At 34.9% G+C, this 24,628-nt stretch overlaps 1 protein-coding gene across 8 annotated transcripts in view; it reads right to left on the bottom strand.

Moving 5' to 3' along the window:
* Positions 1 to 1,649: 1,649 nt before the first annotated feature.
* The window catches only part of LOC127870862 (5'-3' exoribonuclease 2-like), a 74,517-nt gene continuing 51,538 nt past the window's right edge, over positions 1,650 to 24,628 (bottom strand). For 3 of the 8 annotated variants that reach the window (XM_052413403.1, XM_052413405.1, XM_052413407.1), the window contains 5 exons: positions 9,760 to 9,829; positions 7,731 to 7,775; positions 5,708 to 5,888; positions 5,135 to 5,236; positions 1,650 to 4,344 (listed from right to left, as the gene is read on the bottom strand). In XM_052413403.1, coding sequence (XP_052269363.1) covers positions 4,300 to 4,344; positions 5,135 to 5,236; positions 5,708 to 5,888; positions 7,731 to 7,775; positions 9,760 to 9,829 — 443 coding nt within the window. In that variant the 3' untranslated portion in view covers positions 1,650 to 4,299. The remainder of the gene's footprint in view (positions 4,345 to 5,134; positions 5,237 to 5,707; positions 5,889 to 7,730; positions 7,776 to 9,759; positions 9,830 to 24,628) is intronic. The other 5 variants (XM_052413408.1, XM_052413410.1, XM_052413409.1 and 2 more) reach the window with 3 other exon arrangements.

The raw sequence follows: 24,628 nt of genomic DNA, 5'->3' as shown, positions 1-24,628 counted from the left end.
TTGACACTTGTTATTCAGTTGTCTCGAGTTAATTGACTGGCATATTTCAAAATATACATACATGGGTGAACAATACTCTTTACTATTAATCTTAAGCGACGTTAAATATTAGGCTAACCAGGGACCTATACATATAGGTCCCTGGGCTAACATGTCTCATTGTCGCATCCAGTTAATTGTGTGCATGCTTGTTTATGTTTCCAACGTAGTAACAGTAAAAAATTGCCACGCAAGTAATTGTACAGAACAACAACTACAATCATAATGCATCTCAATGATTTTTTAAGCACCTTAAGTAATTATACAGCACCGCAAATAATCGCAATTCCAACGAAAGTTAAACTATTGCGACGCAAGGACACAAACTTCACCGCAAATTGTTATTTTTTCAGCAAACAAATCATATAACAAAATCATGTTGCAACGAAAAGGAATACAGCAACACTTCCGTTCTTAAAGCAAAAAAACAACAACACAATTTGATGGGATTATTACATAGCTTGCACATCAGCCATGCCAGTGTCCAAGTTAAAGGGAATACAACTCAGGAACATTTGGACCACAGCTAACCACGACTTTGTTATAAGGGGTATAATAATATACTCTGCAAAAAAATTGTTATCAAGGGTATACTAATATTCTCTGAAAACAGGTTTATATAGCTTAAACAGTTAATATGTAGGTAATGTTAATAAGGGTACCAGTTAGAATTGTATCCGTCCGTCCACACAATATATACGATCTTGCACCGAAAGTAAGTAGAGTTTAAATGCATTATTTTATAATATTCTGACAATAAAGAAGTGTTTTGGGTTTTAATGTTGTCTGAGAGGACATCAAGTGTATAAGCTGCACAACACATTGACCATTGGATGTTCATGAGTAACTCTTTCCGAGCTGGAACCGAATTTTGAAGGCCTTTGCAAACAGTTTGGATCCAGATGAGACGCCACAGAAAGTGGCGTCTCATCAGGATCCAAACTGTTTGCTATTTTTAGAGTATTCTTTGAAAAAAAATCGAAGAAAATGGTAATTTAAGAAATTCTGCCGACGACATATTAGCAGACGGCAAATTTCCCAGCATGCAAAGGGTTAACTATTGTTGCATTGAAAGAAGCTAGCCTTACACTATATTTTCCATGCAGCATCCTACACCAACCATGTGCAGACGTGCAGTTAATAAATAAATGCAGTGCTACTCCAACTCTTTATTGAGCGACAATCAAACTGTAGGGTGTAAATCAGTATCGTTGCTATTGTGAGCAAGGAGCACAAAGTAAATATTATCAATTAAATGAACATTCAACTAAGAGAAAATGAAGCTTTTATGTACCAATCAGTAGTCAAGCTTCAATAATCAAGGTGCAAGTGCAAACGACTAAGGGCCATTGCAACATAAGCTTTGTCGCCACGCACAATATTGAAGATTCAGTAAAAGTGAGTTGCTGCAAAAATAAATGAGGTTCACTTTGGGAAAATTGGGTTTAATGCACATTCGTAAAGTGTCATCCTATATTAGCCTGTTCAGTCTACAAAGGCCAATCAGTGTGTATCTCTACATATATGGTCATAAGAAATTCCTATTTTATTGTGAGTCTATGGGTTGGCATTCTTAAAAAGGCCTGATTCACAAAAACAACAACAGTAAATTGAATGTTTGGAATCTTTATTCAGATCATACTTTCATCCATGTTATACATTTTCTTCTCTATTGATATTTGTATACTAGTCCTTTACTTCTCCACTTAAGAAGCCAGATTTTACTTTAGCTTTGACAATTAAAGACATATTTAAGAGATATGATGACTTTAAGATCATTTTCTCTGATGTTAATAACTCAATTTGTTTTGCACTTGGCTAATTGTATATCATAATCGTAATATAACAATCATCATGCATCATGCACAATAATTTTCACATTGTATTCACAAAGTTGTAGAATGAATGACTTCTTTATACAAAAGAGATAGATCATTTGATTGAATCCGGCTTATGTGCGACAACTGATGTCTTCGGGTTTTAATGCAGCATATAATAAAATATTTATATGAATTGCTAATGTAATTTTGCATTTGTAGACAGAAGTAAATGACCAGAAAATAAAATATATGACATGAATGGTTATTTGCAATTAAAACTTTACATAAAAACCCTTTGATATCAAACGTTGACATAATAAGCATGTCTTCGCCAAAAAATGTGTTCAGTTGTTATATGTACTTCTTTAAAAAATAAATGTCAGTTTTTAAAAGTTGATTGCTGTTCAACATATGTAAATAAGTTGTCTTTACTTGATAAGAAATAGATTTTTGACAGAAGTGAATATTTTTGGGATTTTTTTTAAATGTACGGATGTCTTCAAAAGTGCAACCAGTTACGAGTCATTGTTTTAAAGTTCATTAAAATATATGAGATTGTAAAAAAATGTTGTTTAAATGTCTTAATTAAAAACATTTTATTATATACTTAAGCTAAAACTATTCTTTACCAGTTTAATAGTTGTGTACTTTAGTTCAAAATAAAATGTCAAATATCTAAACAAATAGCGTAATAATTGAAAAACCATTTACGAGACAGTAATACAATTTAAGAACAAATACACATACTAGTATTACTACTAGGAATAATTATGTTAAGGACTTAAAGGAGGGTTATATTTAAATGAAAATATAACTTTTATTACAATGAGATGATTTGTTTCGTCATTTTTACGATTTGATCGTATCTGTAAACCATTTACGAGCCACCAGTTAGGCAGTTACGAGTCACGAAACCTAGCAAAAATGTCTTTTACCCATTATTTCCAGTCAATACAATATTTTCGGATAAATAACGTCATATTTGAGTAATATTTGATGTCAGAACATAAGATCGCCCATTGTCTTGAACGTAATTTCCAAAATAGATAAATAACGCAGGTTTTTTTAATTATGTTTTAATGTGATTTTCATATTTATATCCGGATTATATTTGATATTTTTTGTATTTAAACACATTATATGAAAAAAAAAGATAAAGAAACATGAAAGATTTAATAATGTTTATTAAATAATTGCCTATTATATCTTGTGTCCCGTAAATGGTAATTTTGTACCATAACTGGTTAAGTTTTGATGCAATTATACTGTATATTGAATGTTTACCTAAGATTTTTTCATGTTTACATGTACATGCAAGGGATATTTTATGGTAATACAATACAATTTTTCAATTATCATGTTACAAATTGACGTATTTATAGCAATAATAAGAAAAATGTAAACAACATACTATTTCTTTTACTGGTTTAATTAAAATTCGAATTTTGAGTTAACTGTCACAGATGTACTAAAAAAAATTGGATTTTAGTCACAAATATACAATTGATTCATAAAATAAACGAACATAACAAATAGTTAAAACTTTATTTTTCACTAAAAATATTGTGTTAATGTCGTACTTAATGCGGATCGAGTGATTTATGAAAAGATTATAGTATTTGAAAACGTTCATCTGCTTATTTATGACCCTTCCTATGATATTTATACAAGAAAAAATAATATGTTGGGAAAATCCGAAAAGCCTAATAAATTAGGCCAGTTACTAGATCAATAAAAATTAATAACGGTTTACTCCTAAAACATATTAATTGCAAGACTGAAATCAACAGAATAAAAATTAATACATGTCAACTTCTTAAACAACAAACTAGAAATTTCATTATATAAATCAACATAATAAAATGGTCTGTTTTGTGTGCTTCAGTCCCGTCACAGATGGATACAAGACCCTAGTCCACCAGGAACTAAACGTTTCTTTAAATTAACAATCATCTTCTAGGAATAATAGTGACGGCTACTCTTCAGTAACCCAGGGTAATGATGTGTGTTGTCTTCTTTACAGACCATACAATGCGACTGGAAGACTTAAAGACACTGGTAGCTTGTTAACCAGTCATGATATAGGTAAGTAAAATGTCTAGGTCATACAAAAAATGTTGTACTAAAGTCAAAATCTTATGAAATGTCAAGTTGAATCAAATGTCAAGGGCCAATAAAACTATTCACAGTGAGGTTATACCCCCCAAAAAAAGTTGAGGCTTTATCCAGTGTCAAGGTCCGAGCAAACCATATTCTGTATAGGTAAGTGCTACAACGCGCACATTTGACTTCTGTAAAAACTAGCATAACCTCATTTTAAAGAGTGCACTCTCCGGCATTGGTCACCTCCTGGTAACCATCACAATGACAGACTGGTAACATAGTATTGCTGTTAACCAGAACTGCTTCTAACTTCCACTATATGCCAACCAGTTTATCATCACCTTCTGTAGTTTGGTGGAAGAGGAAACTTCGAGGTGTTATTCTGTAATAAAACATGCTTAATAAATAATAATATAATACTAGCAGGGCTTAGTGTAAACTATTTTGACATCCTAACATTTTTATTTCTGAAACACTTCTTTCCCACTCAGACCTTTGATGCTGTATGTTACAACATACATACATTTGCAATCACAATAATATTGCTGACTGAAACCCGGAATATGAACAATGGGTCATTTAAAGGCATATAATGAATTCATTGTATTAGAATCGCACAACAGAACCACATATGGAGTACACAGTTCTACAATCCTTCAAGCCTTGTGCTAGGAAAACTGGAATTAACCCATTTATGCCTTGTGGACTCTCCCATCCTTCTAAATTGGATCAATTTATTTCCAAAATTAGGGATGTCTAGTATATTTATTTCTATATTTAGAATATTTTTTACAGAAATTCCTTTAAGCAAACAGTGTAGACCCAGATGAGACGCCGCATCATGGGCGTCTCATCTGGGTCTACACTGCTTGCCAAGGCCTTTTTTCTAGACGCTAGAAAAATGGGTTAATGCATGTGCGCACTGTCTCGTCCGAGATGAGCCACTACAGTCAGCACAGGTTAATCAGGTATGACACTGTCCACTTTAAGCATTTTTCCTAAAAAAGTAAAAACAAAAATTAAGTCTAAGCAGAAGATGTTGCACCTGATCAGCCTGTGTGGACTGCACAGTCTTATCTGGGACTACACTTTATGCACATGCATTAATCCTAGTTTTTTCAGACTACAGCTTGTTTAATTCTCTGCTATTGAGATAAGTCCCCACTACACACCCTGTTATCCTGCCGATCCCTTGGCTGAGCCCCATATGATGATGACGACGTTGAATATGAGCCCCCATAACTGGCGCCACTACTGCGGCCATCATAGGAACCCTGATGTAGTAAACAGAAATATATATCAACATAATCATATCAAGGAGTTATTGAAAACAAATACATCCAAAAAATTAACCATTCACAATTCTTGGAGTATATTTTATTTTACGCTTTTTTAGGTTTCAAATCAGATGACACCATTAGTTTTTAAACTACAATTATTAAAAAAAAAGAACAAGAACAATTTTATATTAATATGAATATAACTTATATTCATACACCAAGTTACAAATGCTTTTTTGTAATTGCAATGAGAAATTAATTTTACTACCCAACGAGATGAATAAGAACTAATTGTTATATTGGGAGTGTTTTCAGTCTTTTTTTATAGAAAAATCTGTGAGTATCAAATTCACAAACCAATTTTTAAGCAGTCTTTAATTCAGAGTTGAGTTATTAAGTATACTTAAGTTCAGGAAGGTCACCTGAGCTTTCCCAACAGTCCTATCTTCATTAATATAAACCAACCTGATTGTAGTTTGATGCACCATAGTTGCTGTACCCACTGGACTGAGACTGCATGTTGCGGTTGCCATAGCCTCCTGACTGGTTGCCATAGCCACCAGCCCCACCACCAGCACTATTGTAACTGTTGTTGCTGTAGCCTCCTCTGTTTTGGCCACCATAGCCACTGTTTCCACCATAGCTGCTGGAATGTTAATAGGATGAAACAAGTAAGATACGCATCCATCACTAAATAATAGGTTATTTGAATGTATTTTTTTTAATAAAAATATAATCCTGGTAAAGAATTCCATCTTTAAAGTTTATATGCTTCTAACATTTCATTGGTAAACAGCTACACATAGGTCACTGATGCATAAATTATATTCATAACTTCTTTTATTAAAATATTTTAAAAAGTATAAATACGTGTTTGTAAAAATGAAACATTTCATACCGGTAACTGTGAATAATGTGCAGTTAAGAAAAATAAAACAAGGGCTGTTTGTAAAACATGCATGCCCCCATATGGGCTGTCCATTGTAGTGGCAGCCATTGTGTGAATACGATTTTTCTCACTGTAACCTTGACCTTTGACCTAGTGACCTGAAAATCAATAGGGGTCATCTGCGAGTCACGATCAATGTACCTAAGAAGTGTCATGATCCTAGGCAAAAGCGTTCTTGAGTTATCATCCGAAAATCATTTTACTATTTCGGGTCACCGTGACCTTGACCTTTGACCTTGTGACCTCAAAATCAATAGGGGTCATCTGCAAGTCATGTTCAATCTACCTATGAAGTTTCATGATCCTAGGCGTATGCGTTCTTGAATTATCATCCGAAAACCATTTTACTATTTCGGGTCACCGTGACCTTGACCTTTGACCTAGTGACCTCAAAATCAATAGGGGTCATCTGTGAGTCATCATCAATCTACCCATGAAGTTTCATGGTCCTAGGCGTATGCCTTCTTGAGTTATCATCCGGAAACCATTTTACTATTTCGGGTCACCGTGACCTTGACCTTTGACCTAGTGACCTCAAAATCAATAGGGGTCATCTGCAAGTCATGATCAATCTACCTATGAAGTTTCATGATCCTAGGCGTATGCGTTCTTGAGTTATCATTCAAAAACCATTTTACTATTTCTGGTCACCGTGACCTTGACCTTTGACCTAGTGACCTCAAAATCAATAGGGGTCATCTGCGAGTCATGATCAATATACCTATGAAGTTTCATGATCCTAGGCCCAAGCGTTCTTGAGTTATCGTCTGACAACCACCTGGTGGACGGACCGACCGACCGACAGACAGACCGACATGAGCAAAGCAATATACCCCCTCTTCTTCGAAGGGGGGCATACAAATTGAGCAGTGCTTATTTCCAGTAACATATGTTTATATAACAAATAAACAAAGGCAGGTAGGCAAAAACTAATTGAAATTATTTTTTACATTAAATTAATGTTCGTCATTTCGACTATTGTTCACAGAATGTGTGAATGGAGGCATAACCAAGGTAACATAGTTTCCTCGCTCCAAGCAATAGGCATTAATTTAAGACTTTGAAAAAAGAAAGTTATCAAGTAACAACCAAGGCAATCGGTTCTCACAATCATCATACCCCTGCAGGGTCAAGGCAGGTGAATGAAGCGCACCCCTAACAAGCCAGGACAGGCCAATCATGCACCACCCAATTTACCAATTACTTCTCCCCATAGCACCTTATTTTCAAATTTAAACATTCTGCCTTGGTTCTGCAGTCAAATAAAAAGAATTATCAGATTATTTGCACATGAAATGATACTTATAGCACTATTCAAAATCGAATGGCTTTGGTACTGATGTGAAATTCCGTGAAAAATAATAACTGGTCCCTTTTGGGAAGTCACAAGTAATTAGCAAAATATTAAGATAGTGGGAAAAGATGGAATGCAGCTTGTGCGAAAAGCAGCAAAATTGTTAGAAAGTAAAAGGGTTAAACAAGAACACAAAACATTGCAAACTCATGACGGTGATGTATTCTTGAGCATGAGACTCCTACTTTTGAGCATAAAACTGGATGTTTGGTAATACAGGAGGCATCCAGCTGAAAAAGCAGTGTATACTTGCTGTCATTAAACAGATCTTACATGAGCCTCGTTCTGCGAAAACTGGGCTTGTGAATAAAGAGTCGTCCCAGATTAGCCTGTGCATTCAACACAATTTCCACATAAACTGGATTTTTGCTATGAAGAGACTTCATTTAAACGAAAAATACCATTAAAGGAGAACATGTCGTCACTGATTAGCCTGTGTGAATTTCGCAAGCTTATCTGGGAGCACACTTTACACACATGCACTTAGGCCTGGATTCCAAGAACAAGGATTATATGAAAACTTTGTTTTGGTAAAAAAGGTCTATTGTTTTTTTTAATAGTAATTAAGAATTATAAATTTGTTGTACATAACTTTTATTAGACAGGTTTAATTTACTTTAACATAATAAATTGAATATATATTTTGAAGAATTTAATTTGTTATGAAAAAATTCAAACTTTGAAAATTTTCTTCACAAATACCTTTTAAAAATTATTATCTTCTCACAGTCAGAGAGACCTAAACTATTTTCCAACCACATTATTTTGACCATCATTGAAAATTAAATAACAAGAGGGCCATGATGGCCCTGAATCGCTCACCTGACTAACCAAATACAATCCCAAACCAGTTTTCATCAAGATAAACATTCTGACCAAATTTTATGAAGATTGGATGAAAACTGTGACCTCTATTGTCTACACAAGGTTTTTCTATTATTTGACCTAGTGACCTAGTTTTTGACCCAAGATGACCCAAATACAATCCCAACCCAGATTTCACCAAGATAAACATTCTGACCAAATTTCATAAAGATTGGATGAAAACTGCGACCTCTATTGTCTATACAAGGTTTTTCTATTATTTGACCTAGTGACCTAGTTTTTGACCCCAGATGACCCAAATACAATCCCAACCCAGAGTTCATCAAGATAAACACTCTGACCAAATTTCATAAAGATTGGATGAAAACTGTGACCTCTACTGTCTACACAAACAAATTGTTAACGGTTTTTCTATTATTTGACCTAGTGACCAAGTTTTTGACCTCAGATGACCCAAATACAATCCCAACCCAGATTTCATCAAGATAAACATTCTTACCAAATTTCATAAAGATTGGAAGAAAACTGCGACCTCTATTGTCTACACTAGGTTTTTCTATTATTTGACCTAGTTTTTGACCTAGTTTTTGACCCCAGATGACCCAAATACATTCCCAAGCCAGATTTAATCAAGATAAACATTCTGACCAAATTTCATAAAGATTGGATGAAGACTGCGACCTCTATTGTCTACACAAGGTTTTTCTATTATTTGACCTAGTTTTTGACCTAGTGACCAAGTTTTTGACCCCAGATGACCCAAATACAATCCCAACCCAGATTTCATCAAGATAAACATTCTGACCAAATTTCATAAACATTGGATGAAAACTGTGACCTCTACTGTCTACACAAACAAATTGTTTATGATTTTTCAATTATTTGACCTAGTGACCTAGTTTTTGACCCCAGATGACCCAAATACAATCCCAACCCAGATTTCATCAAGATAAACATTCTGACCAAATTTCATAAAGATTGGATGAAAACTGCGACCTCTATTGTCTACACAAGGTTTTTCTATTATTTGACCTATTATGTGACCTAGTGACCTAGTTTTTGACCCCAGATGACCCAAATACAATCCCAACCCAGATTTCATCAAGGTAAACATTCTGACCAAATTTCATAAAGATTGGATGAAAACTGTGACCTCTACTGTCTACACAAACAAATTGTTGACAGACGCACGCACACACGCACGCACACATAATGGACGCCGGACATCACACGGTCACATAAGCTCACCATGTCACTTCGTGACAGGTGAGCTAAAAATTGAAAATATGTATTATGTGTACGATGATACAACATCGAAACTTCCCCAAACAAATTGTTTAAATGAACATTGATTGCGGCCATATGTTTTTACAATCTCCATTCACATACCCAGACTGCTGCCTAGCGCCATAACCTCCACCACCATAGCCCCCACCACCGCTGTAACCATCGCGACCACCTGAAATATACCGAACATGTCACCCTTGAGCAAAAACGCAATATTTGCAGTGAAAAGTAAAAGCATTTATGGCATTTTTGAATTGACATTGTTGAACATTGTGTTTTCTTTGTAATATCTGATTTACTTAGTATTGGAAAGTCTGAACATGCATTGTGTTCTTGCAGTATATTTAAATTTCTTCAGCACATTGAATATAATATTATCATTTATGGCTGCAGAGAGAAAGAGAGATTCTAAAGTATACATTAGTACTGAAATTGAGAATAGCATATTTGTTTGTGAGTGGGAAAACACAATACACTTTTTTACAGTTTATCAAATTTTCATTTAATTTCACCACAACATCGTTTGCATCAAATCACATTAAACAACAAAAACAGCCCCCATAACAACAATACTATTTTTTTCAAATTGTTTCAATAAAATTGCACGGAAATGATACTTCATGTTATTGTAGTTCAAGCGGCCAACTTGCTGTGTGAAAGGATGAAATTCCTCAAATGACTAAAATAATACAAAGCCATCAGTCTTCGGCAGCTTCTTGAAAATATCCCATTTTGATCCAATTTCAATGCTCCAAAAATGCAGACACAAACTAATTGAGTCACTGGTCAACGAAAGCTACACGCTCTTTTTCACAGGTATTTTATTAAGAGGTACTCGAATAGGATTAGAGCTCCATTAGCCACAATTACAGAAACGCTAGGTGTGAGAGGGACACTTGTCAAGTGTGTATATTTCATTCGCCCCATTGTTCTTGTGATCACCTGCGGTCACCCTTTTATCACTGAACGAGGGGATGAAAATACCATCAGTACATCAGTGATATGACAGCATAGGTACCTGTTGGTGAATTTAATGTGTTCACTGCACTACTGCACTACTCCAAGAAGTCATGGCTCTTTTATTGTTTGTTTGTAACAGATTTTCAGTCGTAGCATACTCAAAAGCAATCCTTGTAATTTATCTTGAGACCAAAGGTTTTATAAAACAAGAGATGTGTTTGTCAGAAACACAATGCCCCCTACTGTGCCGCTTTGATTTTTTATCCCCACCCTTTTTCAAAAGCGTGGGGATATTGTGGTTATCTCCGCCGTCCGTCTGTCTGTCCGTCCTGGCCACTATCTCCTCCTACACAATAAGCACTAGAACCTTGAAACTTACACACATGGTAGCTATGAGCATATGTGCGACACTGCACTATTTGGAATTTTGATCTGACCCCTGGGTCAAAAGTTATGGGGGTTTGGGCGGGGCCGGGTCAGTGATTTTCACTCATTTTTCATGTTATTTTACATTAACTTCTTCATTTCTGCACCGATTTACTTCAAATTGATACCGAACCTCTCTTGTGACAATATGGTCAATCTCAACTATGCATGGCCCCATTACCAACCCTGGGGGGCCCTGCCCACATAGACCACACCCACCCAAAATTGTCTTTTACTATGATTTTTTCATTTCTACACCGAATCACTTCAAATTGATACTGAAATTTTCTTATGACAATACGGTCGATCTCAACTATGCATGACAATACGGTCAATCTCAACTATGCATAGCCCCATTACCAACCCTGAGGCGCCCCACCCACATAAGCCACTCCCACCCAAAATTGCCTTTTACTATAACTTCTTCATTTCTACACCTATTCACTTCTAATTGATACTGAAGTTCTCTTATGACAATACGGTCAATCTCAACTGTGCATGGCCCAAGTACCAACTCTGGGGTGCCCCGCCCAAATAGGCCACACCCACACAAAATTGCCTTTTACTATAATTTCTTCATTTCTACACCAATCTAATTGATACTGAACTATTCTTATGACAATACTGTCAATCTATGCATAGCCCCATAACCAACCCTGGGGCGCCCCGCCCACATAGGCCACACCCACCCAAAATTGCCTTTTACTTAACTTCATTTCTACACCAATTCACTTCAAATTGATACTGAACTTCTCTTATGACAATACTGTCAATCTCAACTATGCATGGCCCCATTACCAACCCTGGGGCGCCCCTGGGTCAAACATGCGGCGTGGGGATACGCGTCGGCCTCTGCCGCACCGTTTCTAGTTTATATTTGTTTTTGATTATACCCCTTTAAAAAAATTACTTTCTTGTAAAAATGATCTGTACATGCCAAATGATAAATAAAAAATATCTCCCTTTAAGCTTGTTACTTCCCTTGATTAGTTTTTTTGGCCTTTGACCTTGAAGGATGACCTTGACCTTTCACCACTCAAAATGTGCAGTTCCTTGAGATACACATGCATGCCAAATATCAAGTTGCTATCTTCAATATTGCAAAAGTTATGGCCAATGTTAAAGTTTTCAGACGGACAGAAAGACGGACTGACAGACAGATCAAATGCTATATGCCAAACACACCGGGGGCATACAAATAAGTAAATAGAAATTAAATGTATTTTGAAATAGAAATTAAATGTATTTTGAGAACAAATGTACAGTCAAACAAGCGATGTGTTTGTGAAACACTATGTCCCCATATATTTGACCTTTGACCTTGAAGGATGACCTTGACCTTTCACCACTCAAAATATGCAGCTCAATGAAATGCACCTGCATGTCAAGTATCAAGTTGCTATCTTCAATATTGCAAGTTTACATTAAATGAGCGATTTTGACCCATATCTTTGACCTTGAAGGATGACTTTGACCTTTCACCACTCAAAATGTGCAGCTCCATGAGATACACATGCATGCCAAATATCAAGTTGCTATCTTCAATATTGCAAAAGTAATGGCAAATGTTAAAGTTTGCACAAACAAGCAAACAAACAAACAAGCAAAGCAACAGACAGGGCAAAAACTATAGTGGTGGGGGACATAAAAAGTCAAAAGCAATCAAATGCATTATGAGACCAAATGTATCATTCAATAAAGTCAATAACAATCAAATGTATTGTTATACTAAATTGTTTATTCAATAAGGTCAATAGCAATCACATAAATTTCGATACCAAACGTATCATTCAATAAGTCAATAACAATAAAATTAATTATTACACCAAATGTATCCTTCAATAAAGTCAATAGCAATCAAATGTATTTTAGACCAAATGTATCATTCAATAAAGTCAATAGCAGTCACATGTCTTTTAGACAAATGTATCGCTTAATTAATTCATAAGTTTGAATTCGTTATGCAGTTAATTCAATAGCAATTTAACATATTTCAATTTTAGTTTTATAGTTAAGTCACTAAAAACAATCACTTGCATTTTGAGACCAAAATCATTTACAATTTCATTCCATTTTATTGTGAAAAAAGACACTGTTCCAAACATAGACACGTAGCAAGAACAGTTAATCAATTGAACAATCTATTTATCAAACAAAATGTGTATAACAGAGGACAAATTAAACACATCATTATCAACTTTGACCACACTTTGAACGCTGAGAAGAATCATGGGTAAAACCTTCCAATCCGTCATTAACCAATCATTACTGTGTAATTTGCCTCGACATCAATTCATTATAGCAGATGTGCCCCCTGTCGAGTTATTGTTCGTCGTCGGTGATTATCGAGCGGCCACTGACTGACAAACAAAATACCAATTTTCCTCGTCACCTCACTCAAAGACAATCGTTGAGAAAAGGACAAATCTGTTTGGATGGCAAATTAAACATGTATTAATCTTCTTGGAAAATGAAATCAATGAAGCTTACATGGTCAGGTACTTGAGAAAATTCTGACAGAAATCCAAGAGTTGACATCTCCGTGCATGGAATAACAAGCTTCTATGAAGTAACAGGGCATAGGGCTATAAATCGTTGCTGCAAAACATTTGAATTTATTTTAAACTACAAAGGCAAAGTCTGTTAAAATAAAAAGTTGTTCGTTACACCTAATCATGTAAAAAAGAAAGAACTTTTTGAGAAACAGACTAAGTAGTTTGAGGTCTTGTTAAAGTATATTTAGAAAACTGTAAGCCAGAACTTTAGAAATCTTTACTTTATTCAAACCACACCAGTACCACAAAGATTGAGATTAAAAGCAAAATGTGTGGGGAAATATAATTGGTCATTTGACCGATGTAATTTGTGCAACAAAAGGGGGGTCCCCACAATGAGCAGTTGGATTGACGGCCATTGTTGCAGCCCGATGAACTGGGTACATTGTATATTGAGTGGTCTTTCACCATCTACAACTCAATTACAGGTTCGCTGCACTGGTAATTGACTTGGCCTTGTCAAGCGTAATTGGTTGTGAAAGTGCCCAGGATGCCATCAGGAGGCGGAGCTATTGGAAATAATCAACAACCCTGAATTGGCTATGGAGAAATTGTGGGATTTTATTGACCAATGGAGATTATTTCAATTGAGGGTAATTTGCTATGCATTTATGAAATGTTTCAGGACTTTTAAAGACAATACTTATTTATTTGAGAAAATATAATATCTAAAAACAGTTTGTTTGCTGTAAATCTTAAATATTTGTGAAGGCTACAAAATTGTTACTAAATTTAAACAGAACAAGGAATCAAGAAAATGCATACAACTGTATCTAGATATTATATTTTCTCAGATAAATAAGTATTTTCTTTAAAAGTCCTGAAACATTTTGTTAATGCATATTTTTACATTTAATTAAAATATTATGGTTCTCTCTAAACTTCTTGTTAAAATATACTGTTATAACTATTTTGTTCAAAAACATTTTTCCTATGTATGATAAACATGTATTACAAACATCAGTTTAAAATGAATTAAGAATTTTTTTTGTCAATTAAGCAATGCTTATTTTCTTGACATTTCCTCTTTCTAAGAATGAAAGAATAAAAAATCTTTGCAAGGATCTCAAAATTAAATTACCAATAACATATCACGTAGCTCTGACTTCTGGATTCCGTCTCTGCCTTCGGGCAATATTGGCAAAAACACAAGCTAGATTTCAATCTCATATAATGATCAGAATTAACCACGTCTTAACATCAGCCATCAATTCCAGGCACTTGACAACCGACTGATTTGTCCAACTTGTTAATCATGGGATCTCGTCTGCCAGAAATGGCTCCGAGAAACGAGAACAACCGCCGTAGCGAGCCTTTATTAAAAGACGGAGAATGACATATTAGCCATAGTTGCTTCATTAAACGTTGAATCCACACAGCACTCAGACCAAAGCTAACATCGTCCTTGTCATTTCAAGATGGCCAAAAGCTATCCAAAGTATTTTTCCATCAATTTAAATTTCCCCTCTGCCGACTGAGCAGACTTCATTCTCATCAGAGGCTGGTTATTCGTGCCTCAACAATCCATGAAGCATCATCTCAGGTAAAGGCGATGGGCAGATTACAGGCAACTCATCAGGCCTGGGTCAACACTACAGGCCCATTATGACACTCAACAGGTTCTCAACAAGCCTTTCAACAGACAAATACCTCTCGCCTCCTTCACAAAGTATAATATTTGAGGACATGAGATTCCACTTTTGTTTTACTTCAGGTACTTTTCAATGTAACTCGATTATTCTTCATGTTACTAAGAGGCTAAAGAATACGCAATGAGGTCTAGAGTTTGCAATTGGAAGTAAAGACACAACTTCTGCTTTTTAATCTATCAACTTCCACCTCAAGAGGAGTTGACAAGAGAATCGCTGTTACCAGAGGAAAAGCAGTGTTTGTAAACAAATCTGAATTGAAGTTCTAAAGATTCATTGAAGTGCACAATATTATAGATATGCATCAAGTATAGAGATCGTAGAGAGGATGGATGAGTGTTTTCCATGGAATTAGGTGATTGGTTTTAAAAGGACTTTAAATGGGATAAGTCCTGAGACATTAACAGGTGTGAACTCTTCATGTTTCAAAACCAAATGCACTTTTAATATTGAACTAATTGACTGCCTTAAAAGATGTACAGATTAATATCAATTATAAATACTTAAACAAATCAAGTCTGCCCTTGTACTGGACACAAATATTGGCCAAGAAATACACTGGATCTTGTTAGAAATGGCTCAGAAAACAAGTAAAACTGTCGTTGCAAGCCTTTAATATTTTTTTTAAAGACAGAGAATGACATATAAAAAGTAATTGCTTAATTAAACGTAAGCAGTAACTGCTTCATTAAACGTTTAATTCAAACGGCTCTGAGACCAAAGCTAACATCGTCCTTGTCATTTCAAGATGGCCAAAAGCTGTCCAAAGTATTTTTCCATCAATTTAAATTTCCCCTCTGCCGACTGAGCAGACTTCATTCTCATCAGAGGCTGGTTATTCGTGCCTCAACAATCCATGAAGCATCATCTCAGGTAAAGGCGATGGGCAGATTACAGGCAACTCATCAGGCCTGGGTCAACACTACAGGCCCATTATGGCACCAACCAACCCCGCACATTCTACTGGAACCAGCATAGCTGGATACCGGTAAAATCCCTGCTTTCATATTCAGCCATGTGATGATAGCATAGCCACGTGGTACAATAATTTTCCAATTGTTACTTTTACTTTAGGTAATTTATTTTTATATCATGAACACTTAGACACTATTTTAAACAAGAGCACCACATAACAGGTGCCATGCTCGGCTACGGGTGCAGTTTTGAATAACTGAAAGCTTGTCTTTTGTTTTTTTTAGTATTTTTTTAGAGGTCACAGTGACCTTGACTTTTGACCTAGTGACCCCAACATGGGTGTGGCATGTAGAACTCATCAAGGTGCATCTACATATGAAGTTTCAAAGTTGTAGGTGGAAGCACTTTGATTTTAGAGCCAATGTAAAGGTTTTAGCAGTCGACACGGACGTCAGACGACGAGCTGGCTATGACAATACCTCGGGTTTTCTCCGAAAACGCCGAGCTAAACAATTATGAACCTCAACTTAGACACTATTAAAAAAAAAAGATACTACTTTTTATAACTATATACAACTTTTCATAATATAATACTTAAACAAAAAAATAAAATCCTGCCAAATCTGGTAGGATTTTCTTGTGATGGCAGAGATTGTATGTGAGAGTATGGAATGACAACTCTGGGTTGAGATTGGTTCTGAACAAGCCTTTCAACAAGACAAATACCTCCCCCTCTTTTCCGAAGTATATTATTTGAGGACATGAAGTTCCACTTATGTTTTACATCAGGTACTTTTCAATGTAACTCGATTATTCTCCATGTTACTAAGAGGCTAAAGTACACACAATGAGGTCTAGAGTTGGCAATTGGAAGTGAAGACACTACTGCTGCTTTCTAATCTATCAAATTCCTCTTGATGAGAAGTTGAGCAAGCCAATCACTGTTACAAGAGGAAGGCAGTGCTTTTTCAGCAGTGTTTGTAAACAAATCAGAATGAGGTTCTGAAGATTCACTGAAGTGTACAATGTTGTAGATATGCATGAAGTACAGAGATGGTACGAGTGTTTTCCATGGAATTACATGGGGTGAGTGGTGTTAAAAGGGCTACACATGGGATTAATGCTGAGACATTAACAGGTGTGCACTCTTCATGTTTCAAAACCAAATACACTGTCAATATTTAACAAAAGGCTGCCTTGAAAGACGTACAGATTAATATCAATTATAATCACTTAAACAAACCGCGTCTGTCTTCGTATTGGCAACAAATATTAGGCAAGTAATACACCTGCCTGGAACTCAGATTGAAGCCAGAATTTTTTGTAAAATTACTCTGTATTTACTGTATTAGACAGGGCTTTTTTCCTTCTAATAAATGGCCATTGTTAACAATTTTGAGAAATTCGCAAACATTTTTTTTGTTTAAGTTTGTAGCTCATTTTTTCACAATTTTGAAAAAAATCACAACACCTGGAAAAAAGATCTGTTAGAACATCTGGGTATTTATTCATAAAGCAATAAACAGCAGTTTTAAAATGCCTGTTAGGGATTTTCTTTTCAAAATAACTCAGTGAAAATGCACGAGTATTTTTTTGCAAAACACTGAATATGTTCGGTTAGAAACATATGAATTGTTTGATGTCTATTCAACGTTAAAAACATAAACATAAATTAATTATAAGAAAGGTGTTGTGCTTTACAATGTATATAACAAGAAACTTTCACAGATCAGAATTTAACAAATCGTTTTCAAAGATTTTTATTTTTTATTTACATGTAATCTCAAATTTTGACTCAAACCCTCAGAAACAGAGGTTTGGAACTGAACTTGAAGAAGTTGCAAGGGCAAAGGGATCAATCAAACCCACTGTGACACGCAAGGCAGGGATAATCTTTCGTCCATATTAGTGAGAAAATATAGGACAAACCTTGTGTTGATCAAATAGTCTGGAGGACATATAATTGCAGCTAAACACAATTTTGTTGACAATGCAAATCAGAAACATTAACAATGGAGTATGAGTGTTCGTAAAGACTTTTCAAGACTTGCCTTGTTAAAAGCCTAGCATGATGATGAAGACTTGTCTAACAATACTCAAATGGGTGAAGAGCTTTTGAAAAATGTATCACTCTAGTGACACCTTCTGCCAGTTTGAATGCTATCAATGGCTACACACAAACAGTTCCAAGTGACCAAATGCATCTCCTTCTGAAGAGGCCAGCTGAATAGCATCTTTTCTATCTCTAGACACTGAAGAGCTCTCACCAGAACCTCCATCCCCTGAAGAGCTCATTAGGGGAGAGAACCAGCATGCTAATTAATTGTGGAGGTATCTATCCATCTGCCTGACAATTATTGGTGTTAATGGCTCACATTCATTTGGCAGCCTGATTCATTAAAAAATAACTTAAAAACACCCTTATCAAACAACATTGTTCTTTAAGAAACTAAAGTAATGAACATGATCTAGAGGATAAAATGTTGATACTCATAACTAGACTATGGATACCCTTAACATTTTATACATTTCCCAAACAACTAAGCTTGTCGAAATAAAGATGTAATAATAGTTAATATAATGTAAATTTATAAGCAAGATGCAGGAAACTAAACATGTGGACTAGCCTATTATAATCTGAACAGTCCTACAAACATACATTATCCTTCAACAGAAAATGCATCAATGCTCTCAGACAGAAAGAGAGCCAGCATATAAACGGGCATCGCTGTGTGAAAAGGGGGTTTAATGCATGTGCTTAAAGTGTCATCCCAGATTAGCTTGTGCAGTTACATGCTAATTAGGGACAATACTTTCCACCTAAACTTGATTTTCGTCAAAAACAGTATTCCTTTTAAAAGAAAATTACAATAAAAGGGGAAAGTGTCGTCCCTGACTTGCCTGTGGAAACTGCACAGGCTAAGATGGGCTGATACTTAAGTCACATGCTTTAAACCCCTCTTTTCACAGAGCAATGGTACACTGTCAAGTAGGATAGACAATCCCTTCAAAAAAGAGGTCTGATCTGACAGCTGTCACATCACTGACAGGGAATTCCCACAGAGATGCCTCTGATATGACAAGGGTTGGGAAAACTCATCCATTACACCTTCTCTGGCCATATATGGCTGGGATAGCCATGGATTTATTCCACAATCATCTTATACAGGTATTTCAGATAGAATTTCTTACAATTATACAATTCAAAAATCAATAGCTGAGTAACACACTTATTTTCACTTGTAATGGTTGAAAATGCATTTGTGATTCTTATTATATTAATATTATTATTAAATCATAATAATTATATCATATCCGGTATATCAATTTTAATAATTGAGCCACGCTCCGGCAAAATAGAAAGTAATGAATGCATGTTAAATGTCGTTCAAGGTTAGCCTGAGCAGACTGCTCAAGTTAAACAGAGACATAGAGAATACTAGGTCGGTGCCGAATAAAACCACATACCGTTTACATCCATTAATGTTCAATTGTGAACCCCACAAAGTCACGTGATCCTGCACCCTGGTACTGAATCTATCATGACTTCTCTCATGGTAAAACACACAGAATCATGATGAATCACTATACTTAATACAGTCTCACTGACTTTTCCAGGACAGCAATTAGTGTGGAGGTCCCTAAACCTTGGACACTGATCCCTTCTGAGCCATTTAACACTCCTTTACTGACTCAATGTCAATCAGCATTGCTACTAATTGCAAATTGATACAGCCAATCCTACCAAACTACCAGCGAAATCATTAACAGATTTATGACAATTGTTTTAATGACATGTTTATACCTGCTTTTCAACTTTTGCAATTGCTTTTAATTTTTGATCTCATTTCTTTACAATGTCTATCTTTGTTATACCAGTACAAATTAACATGCATCAACTATGATAAATCCCTTATATAGATTTACACTGATTTATCAATTGTTCTTAACCATTTACACTTATAAACTGTATTCATTAATTGTTGTTGTTGTTTTTATACATAATGTTATCATTTTTTAGATATAAATGTATTAATATCACTGAATAGCATGAAATTTGAATAAGATATCAAATTTGGAATGCATATCATTTTGGTGATTTCTAAAACAAAACTTTTAATTTTAGGTTCTGCATGTATTTTTGTAATATCCTGTCTATATATTAAGTATCATAAGCATTTTCCCATGACCTTTTCATTAACAGTGATGGTATTTTTTATTGACTGTAAACTGTGTATTTAAATTGTGTTAATGCATGCACTTTTCGAATTTTTTTAAAATCCATTTAAACATCCAGTTTTAAAGGGACTGTCAACCACGACGACGAAGAAAATAAAAGTTGTAAAATACCGTATTTTTTACAATTATTAGTTTATATTGAATAAAATATCACGACTGGTTTATTCCATTACTTGAAAAAAGTTGGTAAGTTTTCATATTTTCAGTATATTCGGTAATAAATTTTACTGAGTATGTCTACCAGGTAACTACCAGTTAACTATAAAAATCGCCAGATGATTCATCATCATCATCACGTGGTAAACCCAGGAATGCAAATTGTGCATGCGTAGTGAAATGTATATATTTTATATATAAAATGATCAATCTACTTGCGTTACTTATAGTGTGTATATCGTTATGTCACATTTTTTCGCGATGTACTTTCGATTTCACATTGCAAAATTATATTACCAAATATACTGAAAATATGAACTTTTTTCAAGTAATGTAATATACCAATCGTGATATGTTAATCAATATAAACTAATAATTGTAAAAAATACGGTATTTTACAACTTTTATTTTCTTCATCATTCGTGGTTGACAGTCCCTTTAAGTAAAATCAATTCATAGTTTGCAATTTTATATGCAAATGTCAATTTTTCTAATAATTTGTCAAAATTTATAAATATGCCTGATAAAACTGCCTATAATGCATTGAAAAGACACAGTTTCTTCCATTATTGATGTCTTATTCCAACTACATATTATAGTAAGACAATAACACACAACAGAGCAGGGCCAGACGTCTGTAATCGGCCCGCTGCCGACATATTGGCCCGAGGGCCCAGCTCTGCCGTGTGTTTTCGTTTATATCACATTATTTTATCATACTATTTTGGTCCTTCAGTAAAATGTAAACAAAACCAGCATTCCATACATTTATTTTCATTCAATTGATTTTGCAATTTATGACGTACCTCATGTGACGTAATTTTAATGACGAAACTACCTAGACTCTCTGGATTTTATGACAACAATTCAGACGTGGAGGGTTTTTATTTAACAGTTTAATATTTTTTTAAGCATCAAACGATTCCAAAACGTATTTCGGATTTAGTGTTTGTCATGCATAATTGGGAGCTTCGATAGAAATAAAATCATAATAATCGCTTCGACATTTGATTTCGTAAATCGTGTTTATGGTGACAGTAATAAGCATTCGATGCAATCGTTTAAAAAAAATGTTTGATTTAAAAATCAAAGTAGATAAACGGATGGAATAACAAAAAAAGGAATTACAAAAATCTTTGTTATTTTATTATTATAAGAACCGGATTTAAGTTGTCATCGAGGTACATGTATGTGTGTCTTTTTCTATAAATTTTGCTGTTTCACAGTGTTTAATGAATCTTGTTAAAACACAAATAGAGGCATCAATTTAATGTACAGATGAGTTTCAGTTTCAATCGATATTTGTATTATCCAAATTGTGTGCTACGTGTCATCATAATTATGTTAAATTCTTTTGTTGAATTGTGGCTTAATTTTATTGATCACCGTTGGCTAAGACTGAATGTGGACGCCATTTTGTTCCGTATAAGCAGCGCGATCCCATTCTATTCTGATATTAAAAATCGGCCCGGCTCAGCGGGCTGATATAATTGATATTGGCCTGCTAGATATGAATAACGGCCCGCTCACGACGTCATTTTGTTACTATTTATAGCAACGATACGTGATATTGTTTTTTAATAATTACTTCTTAATTCCCTTACAAGCATTAAGAATCCCCACCCATAACACAGCCGGCTCAAGTGTACAGCCAACCTCCCAAAATGGGGAAGGCGACAATATTTATCAGCGCCCATGAATTCCTCCCAGCACATGTACCCTGGCATGAAAGATCAACAAGTGACGGGCCTGTTTACATCAAATACAGCGATTGCAATACAAACTTGTTTATAAAACATACAATAATGACACCAACTTGTCAAACCATACCTGGTATTTCTGTCTGTGTTTACATTTTACTGTAAATGGGAATATATAGGATTATAATGTGGATTGGAGGTTGCATGGGCTCTATGCTGGTACATGGATGGGAGGATGCAAAACCCTGCAGATATAAGTATAGGGCTATGTGCAAAACAAATTGATTGATCAACTTTTGAACAGCTTAAAAGTTTTAAAATGAATTATTGGCTCTAGAGTTTGCTATTAATCATTTTAGAAAAATGATAAGATGTATACCACTTACTTTATCCATGTTTCATTCGATTAAAATATTAATGTTACATAAATTGCAAGAAAGAAAATATTTTTGTGTGTGTATTGTATCTTTTCAGCCCCCTCCCCGAAACAAATAAATTAGCAAATTAACAGGTTATTTTGTTTGACACATCTATTAAACAGCTTCAAACTAGAACTTGTCACACTAGTGGTTTGATTCCCCCGATGCCTCATGTAGTAACATGAAGCAAGATGTAACAATAAACTTTGACCCAGGAGTGTGGCCAGGTTGACCGCATGTGCACTTTTTTAGCAAATTGTTTAGAGAACCACAATATACTGTTACATTTTAAAACATTTAGGACTTCAGACTTTAAAGAGGAAACCATTTTTTAAAGTTATTTTGAAATGTAAGTCATTATAAACAAGACTACGGTATTGCCAAGCAATATATGTCCCCTACCGGCTCCACCATTGTCAGATTATTTTATTTTTTAATTTTATTATTTGTTTCCATAGCAACCACAATTTTTGACGTAGGAAGAAAATGAAATGACGTGCATAATGTCCATATTGCCATCTATCCATGTTTGAAGTTTCATGAAAAAATACGAAGAACTTTTAAAATTATCGCAGGATCCAGAAAAGTGTGACCGACTGACGGACCGACGGAAAAACGGACACACAGAGCGAAAACCATAAGTCCCCTCCGGTGAAACCGTTAGGGGAAAATAAAAGTTATGACCCAATGGTCATGATTTGATAAAGATAAGTAGAGACTCAATATACAAATGTTGCATAGCAAATAAACATATCTGGGTGTTGTTGTTTCAGATATGTATATAATTGCTTATTAAAGGGATCTTTTCACTGTTTGGTAAATTGACAACATTGAAAAAAGTTGTTTCAGATTCGCATATTTCGGTTTAGTTATGATATTTGTGAGGAAACAGTATTGCTAAACATTTGCCATGGTCTAATTTAGCCATTATATGCATCATTTGACGATTTAAAAACCTAAAAATTATAAAGCGTTGCAACGCGAAACGATTGAATAATTTGGAGAGTTCTGTTGTTGTCGTTTAAATTTGTGAAACTACGAAGATTGCTTATATAACGTATAAAATACGCATCTTATGTATACTTGGCAGGAAAGCTCAGTTGGCTAATGCGTTTTTACTTCAGGATACCAGGGGTCACTGGTTCGAACCCTGCTGTGGGCTACTTTTTTTCTCCTTTTTTAAATTTTATTTTTGATTTTTTACTGGAGCTTTTAAAATAAAATGTTTACATTTATGAATATAAAGCATTTAATGGCATACTTCAAAAAATGCCAAAATCTGTGAAAAGGCCCCTTTAAGGCTATAATAACATTAATAATGTTTCAGAAATTCTACTTAAACATGCCATTTTGTTGATTTGATATCCACTCCCCTCAATAAATTTCGTTTTATGGATGGGAGGCTTGGGAGCAGAGCTAAAAGAAAGGACAATAATTCTTATTTTAAAAAGAGTATGGTTCTGGTTCTTGTGCAAGTAAATTCTCCTCATTGATATATAACATCCACAAAGTTTCATGTTGAAATCTTGAAAAGTAATTGAGATATAGCCTTGAAAATTACATCATACAACAAGATGTTTTTGTGAAACACTGTGCCCCCCCCTATATTTGACCTTTGACCTTGAAGGATGACCTTGACCTTTCACCACTCAAAATGTGCAGCTCCATGAGATACACATGCATGCCAAATATCAAGTTGCTATCTTCAATGTTGCAAAATTTCACCTTTGACCTTGAAGGATGACCTTGACCTTTCACCACTCAAAATGTGCAGCTACATGAGATACACATGCATGCCAAATATCAAGTTGCTATTTTCAATATTGCAAAAGTTATGGCCAATGTAAAAGTTTGACCCAAACCAACAGACAAGGCAAAAACAATATGTCCCCCAGTATAGACTAGGGGACATTAAAATACCAGAGGGCAATAATATTTCATAAAGTGTTTGT

The sequence above is a fragment of the Dreissena polymorpha genome, chromosome 3 (genome assembly GCF_020536995.1).
Source record: "Dreissena polymorpha isolate Duluth1 chromosome 3, UMN_Dpol_1.0, whole genome shotgun sequence".
Classification (NCBI taxonomy): Eukaryota; Metazoa; Mollusca; class Bivalvia; order Myida; family Dreissenidae; genus Dreissena; species Dreissena polymorpha.
Note: the sequence above shows the minus strand (reverse complement) of the source record. Positions and strands in the feature narration are given on the sequence as shown.